The following is a 14777-nucleotide window of genomic DNA, read 5'->3' on the forward strand; positions in this document are numbered from 1 at the left end:
GGGAGTTGTTTTCAGCTCATTTGTATTTGTGAATTACTCGTAGGCTCTACAAAGCTTGTGAGAAGTTTATTTGGTTGCATCTTTGGAAACATGCATGTGATCGTCTTGTCTTGTCTTGTCAAAGAACAGCCTTAAAATTCACAGTTTATTTTCATTGTTTTGTTTGTGTTTTCCTGTAGCTAATAATTTCTCTCCTCCAACAGAATTCAGATTTCCGAGATCCTTTCTTTGCAATTGACAGAACTATATCAAACATGAGAAACAGTATGCTAGAACTGCAAAGAAATTTTGTAAGTACATTTCAAAAAGTCAGTCTTAAAAGTATTATTTATTGACCAGAATAATAGTGTTTAAAACAGTTATTCAGGAAGTCCTCTAAAAAGCCATATTACGATATCTATGGGTTGCAGAGAGAAAATTTTTGGTTTTTGCCCAGAAAGTATTGGAATTTTAATTCTTTATACGATCAGTTGTACACCAGTTATGTCTATGTACTTGAATAGAATGTGGTCAAATGTGTTTAATTTATTAAGGTGCTCTGGTAAAACATTTTTGTTATCAGTACTGAAGACAGTAGAACACTCGAACATTTTTATACCCTTTATCCTCCCAAATACATTACATGACTATTTTATTATTTAAGTGCAGACTGTGTACTTTGTTCTGTATATGACACACACATAAAGACAGTTCCTTCCCTTCTGAAGTACCAATCCTGCAATAAACTCCACAAAAGCACATCCCATTGAAGTCAACAGGGCTGTATGTGGGCAGAGGGGTCCCTCTGTGTGGACAGACTGCATGATCAGGGCTTAAAGCAAGATTCACTGGCAAATACAGAGGATACTGCAAACTCAGGCTTTTCCCCCCTATTTTTTCCTGATGTAATTCCTCAAAAGTAATATTGAAATGGAGAAGGTGTCTAATGTGGGATACTGTTCTTTCTTCTTAGGTTATATGCCCGCTTTAATATTTGTATTAATTTGAAGTGTATCAATTTCAGGATCATCTCTCACTCAATCCAGATGCACACTCATTCAGTTCTTCTTCTGTGATGACGTATTCCAAGATAGGTGAAGAACCACCAAAGGTTTTTCAAGCTTCAGCTCAGACCCGCACAGCTCCAGGAGGCGTAAGTATTCTTGAGACATGGCTGATTATTAAATTTTCAGACTGTATATTAATGCAGACTCAAGTTCAGTCTCCTTTAAAATGCTTACTGGGGTGAATTATTTCTATAATTTAGAAAGATATAGCAATGGTGTAATAGAGTGTATATCTTAGAGAGATACTGTTTGAAAATACTCTTTAAGGCATTATATCCTGTGCTATCCCCTACTAAAGCTACTTGTATACCCATTTTCTCAAAAGCTGAATAGGTTAGTAATACAGCTGCCAGTTCTGCATTTGCTGCTTTTTGAACCAATGTATAATGTCATATTCCTTTTGCCTATTGGGGAACATTTACACCTAAATATTTGCAATCGTAAGACACTAAGTCTCTGCATTTATACATGACTTTACTTCAAATCACTTTATGTACCCATAATAGTGCAAAATAGGTACTTCGAATTATCTGTTGAGCCTAAGTACTTGACTTTTAAATGCTTACATAATGCTTCAGATGAAGATGCCCTCTCATTAGCTTCATTGCAGCTGTTGTGTATCTAATTCTGCTAAGAAATTCAAATTTAAATTTGAACCCTCAAACAAGGTTCATGAAAGATTATATGCAAGCAGTATGATGCTGTTGAAAATATCCCACAGCCAATCATATCAGAGCTCAAGCCAGCACTTGGTTATCAGAAAGGCTCTAATAATATACCTATGAACACAGTGATAAGCAGTGGCCAAGAGTTTCAGACAAGTCAACATGACAGCCTCGTTATTAGTTGCCCTTTCATGTAGAGAATACCAACACATACTTATCTGTTCTGTTGTCAAGGAGAATGTTTAAGGCTCTCTGCAGGGGTTATATTTAGGCTGGGCTCTGACAGATTTTGAAACAATTAATAATCTGCATGCATATTCTCTTCTTAAAAACTGCTGGGTGGTAATATTATCTTTCCTGTCTGCCAACAGTGGGATGAGTATTGTTTGAGCTATCAGTCTTTCAGCCGGTGGAATTAAAATAGATTCAGTAGGAAGCATCTGTTTTTTTTTCATAAATTTCATTTTAAAACAAATTTATTTTGAGTTGAAAATAAAACTCTGAGAACTAATTTGTATAATCCACTTTTTCAGTTGAAGTAGCAATTGCAATATAATTTCTCTTCTTTGAGCAGATCAAAGAGACTAGAAAAGCACTTAAAGATTCTGAAAGTGGGCTGGAAAAAATGGCTATTGGTCATCACATTCATGATCGTGCCCATGTAATTAAAAAATCAAAGAACAACAAAACTGGTGATCGAGAACTGAATCAAGAATTTATCAACCTGGATGAATGTAAGTCTTCCAGCACACACCTCTGATTTTTTTTAGGAAGTGCTGATTTGTTGATCTGGCCCCTTCAGTAGGTGTCAAGTTGGACACCTAAAAATTGAGGAACCCCAAATCATCAGTCACTTTTGAAAATGCTATTCTGTGGGGGAGGTGTTGGGGGAGGGGGTGGTCATACTTGAGGGTAATCTGAGTGATAATGTTTTATGGTTTTGAATGAACAGTAATATATTAAACCATATAAAATTCCAGTGACAAAACTTTGTGTTTTAATGCAATTGCTTTGACTAGTTATGTAGCAATTGTAGCTAAATACTCTCTCCTAGGTTTTCATCAAGTTTAAAACAAAAATGTTTTTAACTTTCTGCAGCTGAGGCCCACATATTTGATGAGGAATGGCAGAAGGAGATTATGAAGTTTGGAACATCTGGAGCTAGATGCAATTTAGAAGCTCCAAAACACAGAAGTAACCATCATATAAGCAAGGAAGATGCATCAAGGAGGTAGAAACGGTTTCTGTAATGGCTCTAATTATGCTGATAGTCTTTCCTTTTTCTTAGAAGAAAATGAGTGTATGCTTGTATTTCATTAATAAGAACTTTCTGTTAGGAACCTTGAGAAGAAATAATATACTTACTCTCTGCTTCACAGATTATGTAGCTGAAGTGTAATTCAGAGTAGTATTTTGATATAACTAAAATTTGAGGAAATACTAGGTGTGGCTTTCAGAAGTTTTGGCAGTTTAACCTATTTGGTTATAATTCGACTTGTAAATTTTTTACAATTTTATTTTTTTAGACAAGTATGTTTTTATCTCAAACAGAGATAGAGAATAATGGTAAAATTGATCACATGCAAATTGGGTTCACTGTGTTAAGGCTGAATCCTCCACTGTTCACTCAGAGGTGGATTGGTCCATCCCCTTGAGGAAAAGAGCAGGAGAAGGTCAGAAAATTGCTGTATTCCTCTCCTGGCAGTATCCCCTGGGGTGAGATGCATAGGTTCAGGAGGAGACAAGGCCATCCAACCCCAGAGACCAGGGAATCTGTGGGAAAGAGCATGCCCCATATCTATGAAGGCAGTAGTTTTCTGTTCAGCGTAAATTGTTTTCCCCATGCTTCTCCTTTGGTCTTTTTTTTATCAGCATAACTCCAGTAAGAGGTATGCTGCTCTTGTCAGCTGCTTAGTATCAACCATGGAGGATATATGCAGCAAGAGTTAATGCTGGCTCAAACTAATTTCTGGAGTGAGTAGGGAATACTGTGGTAAGAAGCACTAGTCCTTGTTTCACCTTCTCCCAAACCATGCAGAGTGCTTTCCATGTGTCACTTCTGCACAGTCCTAGAGGGGAAACACTGCCACAATGCAGAGGCTGCATTAGCCCCTCCTCCAGTATTCCATGGGCAAGTTGTGCTCATGTAAACTGAGTGACAAATCCAACTCTGGATTACTGCTCAGTTTTTAATCAGACACAGTTCCCATTCACTTCAGTGAGTTCTGCCAACATACCAATTTGCAGCTGTCTCTTATCAATACATAGATACACAATAAACTCAACAAAAAGCCTAGGCTGCTAAAGCGTCTCATCCACTGAAACATGCTAGTAGTTTTACCAGCAGAGGATGTTTCTAAGTTGTAAAACAGCTTAAATACATATCATAAAGGCTTGCATAAAAATAACTAGATTTTTCACTGTGTGACTTGTAAATGGAAAAAAATACTTGGCCAATGCATCATATTGTTCATCAAGCATTCTACAATGGTTTTGATTGTGTTTTGTTTCAGGGAGAAACCCCACCCAAAACCACTGATTGCAGGATCCAGAAGACCTGAAGTTTCTGTGGAGAACCTCAGTGTGAAAGGATCGCACGTCCCAATCAAAACCAGCAAAAGATAAATGGCTTGTATAATGATTTGGATGGGATCTTTTTCAGAGAAGATAATGGTGCTAGATCATAGACCAATCCCTGGTTTTTAAGTGTTAGTGTGCCCTGCTCGTCTAGTCATTCGACCACTGAATGTTCTTGAAGACACCAGCTTTTGGCTATTACATCTGGGTCTGAGCAGTAAAAGAAAATATTTACCACTGAAAAGCACTTTATCGGGTTATCACTTTTCTATATACTGTAAGCTATAATATTTTGCCTTCCAAGGCTTTTTTCCTACAATTATGCTAATCTCTCAAACTTTTCAGCAGGCTTGGTGGTAAAACTACATCTTTTACCATGCTATACAACTTACACAGGAACTAAATTCACTTTTTGTAAAATTATTTTTTTGTGGCTGAAGCAATACCAGTGTGGTTTTGGTGAAATTAGATTTAAAATTATACTATAAAACTATTCAATAGCTATTGAATAATCGCCAGATTCATGGTAATTTCCGTGATTTCAGAATGTTAACGGAGTCTAAAAATAAGTAAAGTAACTTGTTTTTAAGTAAAAATTTAAGTTTATCAACATTCTTATTTATCACTTTTGCATACTTGATTTTCTGTATGTTGTTCATTGATTTCAATGGCTTTATATTGTATCTCTTAAGTGGTTCTACATCCTTTGTGTGTTTCCATTGAAGGTAACCCATTATTTTTCACCACTGCAGATTCTCTATTCTAGGGCTAGAGTTAAGTAGCATGATGGGTTTTCTATTTTCTGTAGCAATATACTGTAGTTCCCTTGTATGAACAATAGATATGACTGTTGGCATTCGTAACCAGATTGGTATGGAAATCAAATTTGGTTCAGCAGACAGAAGTATATGAACTAAATGCTGAATAATTACACCATTCCCTCTGTAAATGATAGTTTTAAAAACATGTGTGCAGGAAATGCTACTTGCAGTCCTCCTTCTTCTATCAGCTAAGTTTGTGGCTGTGTTATATCATTTTATGTCCTGATTTTTAAGGAATCCAGGATCTGGTAAACCTAAAAATTGTTGACCTCCCTTGAAAATTTTACTATTTCAAAGTTCTTCCTTGTTTGTACTTTTTGTTTTCTTTTTTAAAAGTTTCCTTGGCTTAAAGTTATTAGGCGAAAACAAACTGAATGACTTATTGGGAAAAGTAAACCTCTTAATGTATGTTATCTGTGTCAAAGTTCATGCACCATTTTGTTACTTGGAAGGAATTGTAGATATAAGCATGAACAATGAATCTGTTGTGTTTAAGTTACAGCATTTGACTTCTCATGGCCAAGATGTATACTTTTTTAATCATATCAACCTTCGAGGTGTCTTTAAAACATGTTTTTACTCTGAAATCATATTGATTTTTTCCCCCTGCAGATCCCTAAATTATTTAATATTATCATTCTTACACTTAAACAGGGCATGTTATGTGTATTTCTGGAATGGAAGACTGTTTTCTCTCTGCTTGCTTAATGCAATGGGTTTTCTTCAAATATTATAGTAAAAGCCAGTGTCTATGGTTTAATGTTACTAAGACCCATTTGTAGTTCATACAGTCAGAGTCAGACTTATTTACAGATAATAAATCTTAATCTGAAAATGTACTGTCCTTAGATACTAACCAGTGTACAAATTTGAGGCCTGAACCCACTTTAATTGAAGTTAATGGGGATCTTGCCATTCATTTCATTTAGAGCAAGATTAGGCCCTTAATGTATGTTTCAGTTTTGTCACCTAGATTCTCTAATAACAAGCAATGTAACCAAACACTTAATATTGTATTACAATTCTATTGTCTAAAATCAAATCAGAAGGAAATCTTCTGTTTAGGAGATCCTGTATCTTCATAAAAAAAAATCTACATCTTACAGCCTTTCATATTATTTGACTATACTTAACCTTTTCTCTTTACATCTTTTATGTGTACTTGAATAGGAAATATTACTGACACATAAAGTACTTCATTCTTTATTAAATAAGCAGATACTATGATTGTAAAGAAGCAGTGGAGGACTAATACACATTGTTGAATTGGATGTAATGTTAATAATCTAAAAGTTAATGCAGGAAAATTGTTTCTAAAGGTATAAAAATATAATTCTTTGGTTAATAAAGAGTTGTTTATTCTTTAACCTTTTGGTTTTCTGCTTAGCTTGTACCACAGTGTGCATTGTGTTTGGTTTGGGCTGTTATAATACTTTTTCATACAGCAATATTCTGTAGGGAAGTAAATGTGCTGGCTGTTAAAAGAAAAACATGCAGCTAAAAAAATGCAACAAGGATAAGATAGGAAAACTATTCTTAATATCTCTGTGCAATGACTAGGATGGATTTCAGAAAGATGGTTCTTTCACTTGGTAGAGTACTTCTCTTTAGTATCACTGACTAATGCGTGGCATCACAGAAAATTCAGATTCAAGTTGTCCAGTGTTATAGTTCTTTGCCTAAGTAGAGGCAAATGAAACATCTCTTGTATTCAGCTTAGTTTTTCACCTGGCTGGGTTCTGTTTTGTATTTTTCTTTCTGGCTTCACCAGGTTGTCTGGCTTCTTCCAATCTTTTTTTACAATATAGATGCTTATGCATTACCACAGAGACCATTAACTCTTTTTTTGTAGGAACCACTGAACAGTTTTCAAACGGTTGTAACATTTGGGCATTACTGACCTTGAATTTGTAGCCTCTATGTGAAAGGCAGGCTCCATATTCTCATATCAACAATCCCCTTATCTATACAATTCCCCAACCACAATTGCATTAGTGCCAAATGCAGTACTCAGCAGAGGCCAAGGATTGCATAAACATGCACATTGAATTACTGCCTTGTCCTAGCCATGCAGAAATAAAGACGAGATATGAGGAGTGTGGTTTTAATTAGATTGAAACGTCATTAGTTCATTTGGGAAATATCTGGCAATGAACTGTACATTGCAGGACATTGTTTCCTAAAGTTTCCATCTTTTGGGAGGGCTGCCATCAGCCCTCCTCTTTTCCAACCTAGTCCTTCCTTGTTGCTGGGACCCCTTGCTCATAGGTCAGTAACATTGCAGTAACATGTAGAGCGCAATACAGTTCAATTTAGCAACTTTCATGAGGACTCTTAAAAAAAAAAAAGAAAACTAGCAGATACCTTTGTATTTAAAATATACCAGTAAAAGTGCCAACTCTTCCACAAATTTTCCTGAGGGTGATTCCCTGTACTATTTTTCATTTTTTAAATGTTCTTAGAGGACAAACACTGAAAGTGTCAGAAACTCTAATTCAGTTGACGTTGTCACGTGCAGAAAGGTTCTAGAATAAAATTACATATTCTAACAAGCTTCTACTAGTTCTTGTGCCATAGGTCATGTTTTCACTCAGTGTGAAAGCTATTTGAGGATGTCATCTCAAAGTTTCAAAGCCTCAGAAAATAAATTGAAGCCCACACCTAAATCCAGTTTGCCTCCACTAGCATAGGAAGTAATGCCTCTGATCATGAACACCCTACTGGGTGGTGAGAATTTCCTGACTAGTGTTAAGATTGAAAGAATACTTTGCTCAAGGATGTGGTAGAAATGAAAGCCTCATTGTGTAAAAAGTCTTTTGTCCAAGACACTAGAATCTTTTGTTAACGTTTTCCTGAAGTGACTAACAAAATCAATATTTTAAAATGTACAATCCTAGAGATGGAGTGATGCTGCAGGAATAGAGAGGAGCAGTGAGGCAGAAGAAAAACGTGTTTACTAGCTGAACACTAGCATTCACCCAAAGTGAGACTCTGTCTTTTGGAGGGTTTAGTTCTGAACTATTTAGCCATATCCAGAAACGTGTTGGATATTTTAAAAAGAAAAAATCCCTGGTGAGTAACACACTTCATCTGTGTGTAGTTACTTAAATTTATAAATCTGACACCTATCCCATTCTTTGCATACTTTTAAATAATTCTATGCTCTTGAAGGTAGGATGGTTGAAGACTATTCCTTTGAGGAGTAATGCACCTGAGATATAAAGTTATTCCACATGAGGTTATTATCTGATGAGATTACACCCCCCTCCATCCTTGACTAGTGAAATCTACCCTGGCAGAGTAAAAGATGACACACCGGAAATGAGTTTCACTAGGGAAAGAACCTGTTCTTGCACCTGCCTGATGAAAGATTTATGGTTGCAATGGTTGGGATATGTATGAATTCATTTTCCCAGTGTAGTGTTTCCAGAACCTGTGAAATCCCTACAGTATTGTTATTAAAACTCAATATTTAGTGCCTAATTTTCCCACTGGCCTCAGTCTGCTGTTGAGCTTTGGTGCCCAACGTTCAATTTACATGTATATTTGCATACACCATCAACCTAGGTAGACATCTGTGAGACTTGTAAAATTCAAATTTACATCACATTGGATTTTGAGTCCTCAGATGTATTTGTGCAACTGAATACTCAGGCACTGAGTCAGCAACGCACTTAAGCATCAGCCAAGAAGCTTCTTATTGGAAGGCCAAATTACACCTGCCCTGCTTATAAAAGCAATCCCTTTGGAGTCTGTAGAATTTCATGCAGGAGTAAGATGACACCAAATTAGATCACAAATTCTAACACACAATATACCAGTTTGACTAGATGAAGGTTCATATTTGTATTACAGTAGCACTTAGAGCTATCAATTGAGATAAAAAAACACACCGTTAAGCATTGCACAAACACATAATAAGAGACAGTCCCTGCCCTGATGAGTTTACAATTAAATAGAGACACAAAGAGTAGGAGGGGAAATTTGCACAGAGAAGTGAAGTGACTTTTACAGTGTCACACAGCTGCTTAGTGCAAATTTTTCTCAATATGTCAGCACACTTGGTAGTTGAAGTTCTGTTTCCTTAATAGTAATATAAACAATTAAAATTGATTTATTTGTACAAAACTTAGTTTAATTCTGCCTGTTCAGCCCTATTGACTCGTGGGGATACAAGAGTATAATTAAGGCAGCATTTTATGGCATATTTAGTTTCCATCAAGGTATTTTTGTTTCCTGGCTGTACATTAATGGGCACCTGAACACTTAAACAGCAAGTGCTGCAGTAGTTCCTCTATCTTCCCTCCCCACTGTGCAAAGCATGCGTTAAACTTCAAGGACAATAAATCATGTAATTGACATCTATGATAGAACAGCTGATGAAGGCTTCAATCAGAAAGGAATTTCCCAGACGTGGATACTGCTTGCAAGCTTTGTGTTGTATGTGCCATGGCATATACATTTTGTACGTATCTAAAGTTACCAATCAATTTAGGAATGCCAAACATAGAAGTACAGTACAGAGAGGTGTGGATACACAAATGTATGAATTATTTGGCTAGAGGCCAGAGTTGGTTCTTTTAATAACTCTGATCTCCAAACATACTAACGAATTAAAAGTTGAACTAAAATAATTGAATATGTATTCCTATCCAAAGAACCAAATGGATTTTCTGCCTTACTTTGGAAAAAGACTGTTCAACTTGCTGAAGGTCAAGTTGTGAGTAGAGTTGCTGTTATTACTAGAACGATCTAAGGTTGTTTGGAACAAACTACATATGAAGTAGTGATCCATTTTAGCGAATTCCATGATAGCTGTAATGCTGATAACTACTCTGAAAAAAAGGAAAACCTTTTGCAGTGGTGAATAGCAATGAATTAAGAGATGGTACTTATAGGATAGCTATTGTGACAATGTTTTAAGCAATTTAGGTCACTAGATATTCAAATTTTAGTCTTATTGCATCAAACATGTCTGCCTGCCCTAGTGCAACATACTGCATTAGAATGTTTATACATTTCTCCTTGCCATCATTAAACCCTGCTCTGAAGTACAGATCCAGTATGCTCTGAGGAGAATTTCACAGCATTAAAAACCAAATTAAAGTTTTAAATCTTCCACTTTGCACATATTTGTGTTCAGGGTGTGATAACTGCTTATAATAGGTGGCAGAATAAAGCAGAATGTAATGTATGTGTTGTGCTTATGCACCAATACATAGTATAATCAAAAACTGTATAGCAGTGACAGCACAAGCATTCTGAATGTTTCTGCTTCCTTGCTGCCAATAAGCCACCACAGTTGTGTCCCCTGATAAAATAATTATTAGAATTTAGCACAGCCTAGCTTTTAATTTTCCCCTGCCCTCTTTGAAAATGGTTTAATAATTTACACTAAGGCTTGGAAAATCCATTTACCATTGGCAAGTGGGGAACTTTTCTTGGTGAAGGAGGGTGCATGACAAATTACTGCAGAATGTATCCTTTCATTACAAAAAAAAAATTCCATATATTGTGAAGACAGCTATAAGAATGTCAACTAGTTCTGGACTGTCTTCCTGCTGCTATCCAGTTCTAGCGCATCTGCTGCTGCTCAGTGTAAGCAGTGACACATAAAGATGGAGCAGTGAAACTGACAAATATTCAGTTTTACTCCTCCACTGCATGACAAAGTTCTGAGCACCTCTTGAGTTGCGGGGAAGGAGGGGGGGAGTGGATGAGCAGAAGCCTGCCCACATCGAAAGGCCCTTCTCCCAGACTAAGGGGAGGAGCCACTGAATCCAGGTCTCAACTGAAGTCAGGAAACAACTAATAGAAAACAGAAGTGAAGGTTACAGGGTCAAAATCAGGGATCCAGAAGAGGACACTGAGAAGAGAACCCTGGACAGTTCCCACTGCTCCTCAAAGGAGCCCAGAGGCTCTTTGCCCAGATATGTGATCTGAGGGAGGAGCAGAAATAGGCCCCACAGTTACAGAGCACTTCTCTGTCCAACATCTTCCTCCTGTAGGGCAAGTTCTGAGCATCTGCAGATGCAGATCTTGGAGTTACTAAAATTAAAGATATGCAGTGGTGACATCTTTCCCTCCATCCATCCAACTCCCTAGCTCTCCTTCTCTCCCCCTGCACAAAAGCCAGGAGACCAGAGAAGATGGGGAGAGGTGAGGGGAAAAATAGAATAATGGAGACTGCCCTCTCACAGCAGGCAGGATGCTCTTGAGAAAGATAGTAGTAGCTGGAAACTTTTCTACCCTCAGTCAGGTGGCTAGGGGAGGGGTAGAGAACATCAGAGACAGACATCCTGCCTCCTTATAACATCCAGGAAACTCTGTGTACAAAAGAATAGATGGGATCCTCCGCACCTGCAGTAGAGAAGAGTCTCCTCTGGGAAGAGAACAGATAATGAAGTTCCTTTTCCCTTTCAGCAGTTAGAACAAGGAGGAAGCTTAAAATTTGCTACATATACCAGTCAGTGACGTATGGAAGATTAAGGCCACAAGCAGTTTCTGGGCCAGCACCCTAGTAAAAATCTCAGAACCCTCCAGCCCTTTTGCTGCAGCAGGCTTCTTACAGGATGTTGTCCTTGGATCTGTCTGGTGTTCACCTTCATCCCATCCCTAGTACATCAGGCTCTGGCTAGCAGATATTTGGTATATTTTTTCAAGTCTTCTATTACACATTTATAGCACAGTTCATCCCAAATGATCTGCAAAACAGTGTCCCTGAAATGCACCCACCTGTGGGTGGACAATAAAATGCACTGCAGTATTGCAGGAGGGGAATTCAGTGAGGTACCCTCAGGTATACATGTTTCTTAATCAGTGCAATGGACCTTTACGGTCAACAAAGAACTGACACAGCTTTAATTTTTAAGATTTTGTCAGAAAGACACACAAGCCCCATCCTCCTCCTTTTCACACACATTTATAGTGCATGGTACGGTATATTTTCCTACTTTAGAAAGACAGTGAGTGGGATTTGCTGCAATTTGAATTTATGATTCCAGGGTGTCTTAAGTCTTCATACTTGGCTTATACCTTTAAGCCATTCCAGCATGTTCAGTTTTGGGACTGAATTCTTCCTATTCTGAGAACTGCTTTGCCACCACTGACTAGTCTTTTAATATTCCAGAAAAGTCCTGTTTATCTAATTTTTGTACCATTCCACTTATATCACAAAGGGGCCCAACATGATACGGTTTCTAAGAGGGTACTGTAATATAAATAACAAGTATAAACACCCCATCTCATTATTGCTGTGCTTAGATTTGAATTAAGACATTGTTTGCCAGATTAATCTATATAATGTAATCAGTGTGTCTGGGGGTGGGGAAGGACACTGTATTAATAATATATTTTATACAAAACACTTAATATGCTATACACCTACAGTACCACTGAAACACAGCCCTCACTAGCCTGGAAAGTGCTGGTGGACAGCAGAGCATGATATTTGGTATAGTTCTTAAGCGCCAGCTCCTGGAATCAAGTGATTACAGGAGAATCACAGCTTGCATTTAAAAAAATTGTAACTTTCTAACCTTCATGGTTGAGGAAAAGGAAGCTTGAAAAATGTGAGTCACAGGCACCCTAAGGCTCATAATCCAGAAGGCCAATACACAGAATCTAACCTTTATTATTATTATTGTATTAATACTACTACTAACACTGCTCTACAGCCAAAATGCTTCTGAAATAAATGTAGTCCAGCTTTACTAATTCTGGGTCACTGAGAATGAAAATGATGCTTAAAATTGTTGATTGGCTCTAGTTTTCAAGATATGCTATTGGGTCAGTATATACAACCCTTGACTTGGGAATGGTGGAGGATAAGTGAGTTATAAAGGGAAGGGATCTCAATTTAAACCAGAAATGACTAAAATACATCTTTGACTGGATCTATGAATAAATCTATGACTGGGTTTGGACAGTACTTGCTTTTTAGGCAAAACAATGAATGATGCAATCTGAAGCTGGTATTGCGTCATACATAATATGAATTGCATCATGTTATTCCTAGAAGTCATGGATGATGCAATCATAACGAAGCTTACATCACTCTGCTGAACAAATTGCCCTATATCAGCTCTAGAAATAATACAGTGTTGTGCTCTCTTATTTGTCAGTGTTTGATTTTGCAAAGGGACACATTTCTGTTTAGCCAAAGTGAGCAGAGATGCCTTATACTTGTTTGAGCAGCGCAGATAACTTCTGCTATGTTTGTGGTGAAGTGATTTTTGCATCACAAAAGCGCAGTATAACCACTATGGTTAAGAGAGCCTATCACCTTTATTTTGGCTGCAAAATTGGTGATCAGGACAAGAGGTGGGCGCCACACATATGCTGCAACACATCTTCACCAGTGGTTGAACAGGAAAAGGAAATCTGTGCCTTTTGCAGTGCCAATGGTTTGGAGAGAGCCAACAGATCATACCAGCAATTGTTACTTCTGCATGGTGCCTCCAGTTGGGAAAGGTGTGTCAAAGAAGTAAAAGTGGACTGTGCCTTATCCAAACTTTCCATCAGCTATATACCCAGTACCCCACGGAGAAGGACTGCCGGTTCCTGATGCACCAGAATCATTCTCACTTATGTCAGACGAGGAAGAGGAAGAGGATGAAACTTCTGGTCCTGAACCATCAATGTCACAGGACCCACATTTTCTCCCATCCTCCTCCTCTGAACCACACCTCATAACACAAGGTGAACTGAATGACCTTGTCAGGGATTTGGAACTCCCCAAGAGTAAGGCAGAGCTGTTGGGCTCCAGACTACAGCAGTGGAATCTCCTGGCAGGCTATCAGGGCAAATGGAGCCCATCAATGCTTGCAGACTATTGCTGGACAGTGACAAGAGATGCTCCATTTAATGAATACAAGAGACAAGCCAAGAAGCACCCAGTAGACACGAGTAGGACTAAACTATTACATAATATTTTTTTGCCTTTTGTTTCATAATAAATTTTATTTATATAACCCTTTTGCTGATTTTTAAAGTGTTACATAAACAGGACAGGTGAAATATTATCATGTAAAGCAACCATAAACACATGAAAAGACCTAGGTTTACAATTTATGATTAAAACTCTACTATCTACACAATATACATAGACATAAAATGTAAAAACTTAAATATCTTAGAAACAGTAGCCAATCAGTTGTTTTAATTGTCATATTTGAATTCAGCACATCAAAATACATAATAAATAGCACATTTTATCTCTGAAGCAGATGACTTCTCAAAAATTGTAGACCAATGTAATTAATATATTATTATTCAAAAGAATCTTGTGATTTTTAAGACAGGTTTATCGAATGCTTGGGGTTGGCAATCCTGAGGACACCTTTCCTTATGCTGCCACTGGGCAATTCACCGCCCGTGCCTCAGTTTCCCCAGCTGTAAAAGGACGCCAACGATCCTGACCTCTTTGTAAAGCGCTGCGCACTCCGTTGGTGGCGCGTGCCAGGAGAGAGCGAGGCGTTCATTAGTTGTGATGAATGCTCCCGCCAGTGGGAAGCGCCCCACGGAAGCCACATGAAGCGGAAGGGCCTGGCTCCCATCCATACAGACTCTCCTCCAGGCGGCTCTAACAGCACCCAGCGCTCGCCGAGCCCCTCCCCCTCCCGCCCTGCAGGTGGCGCTGCCAGGAGCCGGACGGGTCCCCTCTCTGC

At 38.0% G+C, this 14777-nt stretch overlaps 1 protein-coding gene and 1 long non-coding RNA gene across 10 annotated transcripts in view; one reads left to right on the forward strand and one right to left on the reverse strand.

The window, feature by feature from the left end:
- MLF1 (myeloid leukemia factor 1) overlaps positions 1-6458 on the forward strand; it is a 34985-nt gene extending 28527 nt beyond the window's left edge. For all 9 annotated transcript variants that reach the window (XM_050966119.1, XM_050966116.1, XM_050966114.1 and 6 more), the window contains 5 exons: positions 204-290; positions 1004-1132; positions 2286-2445; positions 2810-2942; positions 4225-6458. In XM_050966119.1, coding sequence (XP_050822076.1) covers positions 204-290; positions 1004-1132; positions 2286-2445; positions 2810-2942; positions 4225-4336 — 621 coding nt within the window. In that variant the 3' untranslated portion in view covers positions 4337-6458. The remainder of the gene's footprint in view (positions 1-203; positions 291-1003; positions 1133-2285; positions 2446-2809; positions 2943-4224) is intronic.
- LOC127057302 (uncharacterized) lies at positions 318-14723 on the reverse strand. Its single transcript, XR_007776050.1, has 2 exons — positions 14530-14723; positions 318-1235 (listed from the first exon to the last, which is right to left on the reverse strand). It is a non-coding gene; the product is annotated as an uncharacterized LOC127057302 (long non-coding RNA).
- Between the last annotated feature and the right edge of the window lie 54 nt (positions 14724-14777).

Source organism: Gopherus flavomarginatus, chromosome 8 (genome assembly GCF_025201925.1).
Source record: "Gopherus flavomarginatus isolate rGopFla2 chromosome 8, rGopFla2.mat.asm, whole genome shotgun sequence".
Lineage (NCBI taxonomy): Eukaryota > Metazoa > Chordata > Testudines > Testudinidae > Gopherus > Gopherus flavomarginatus.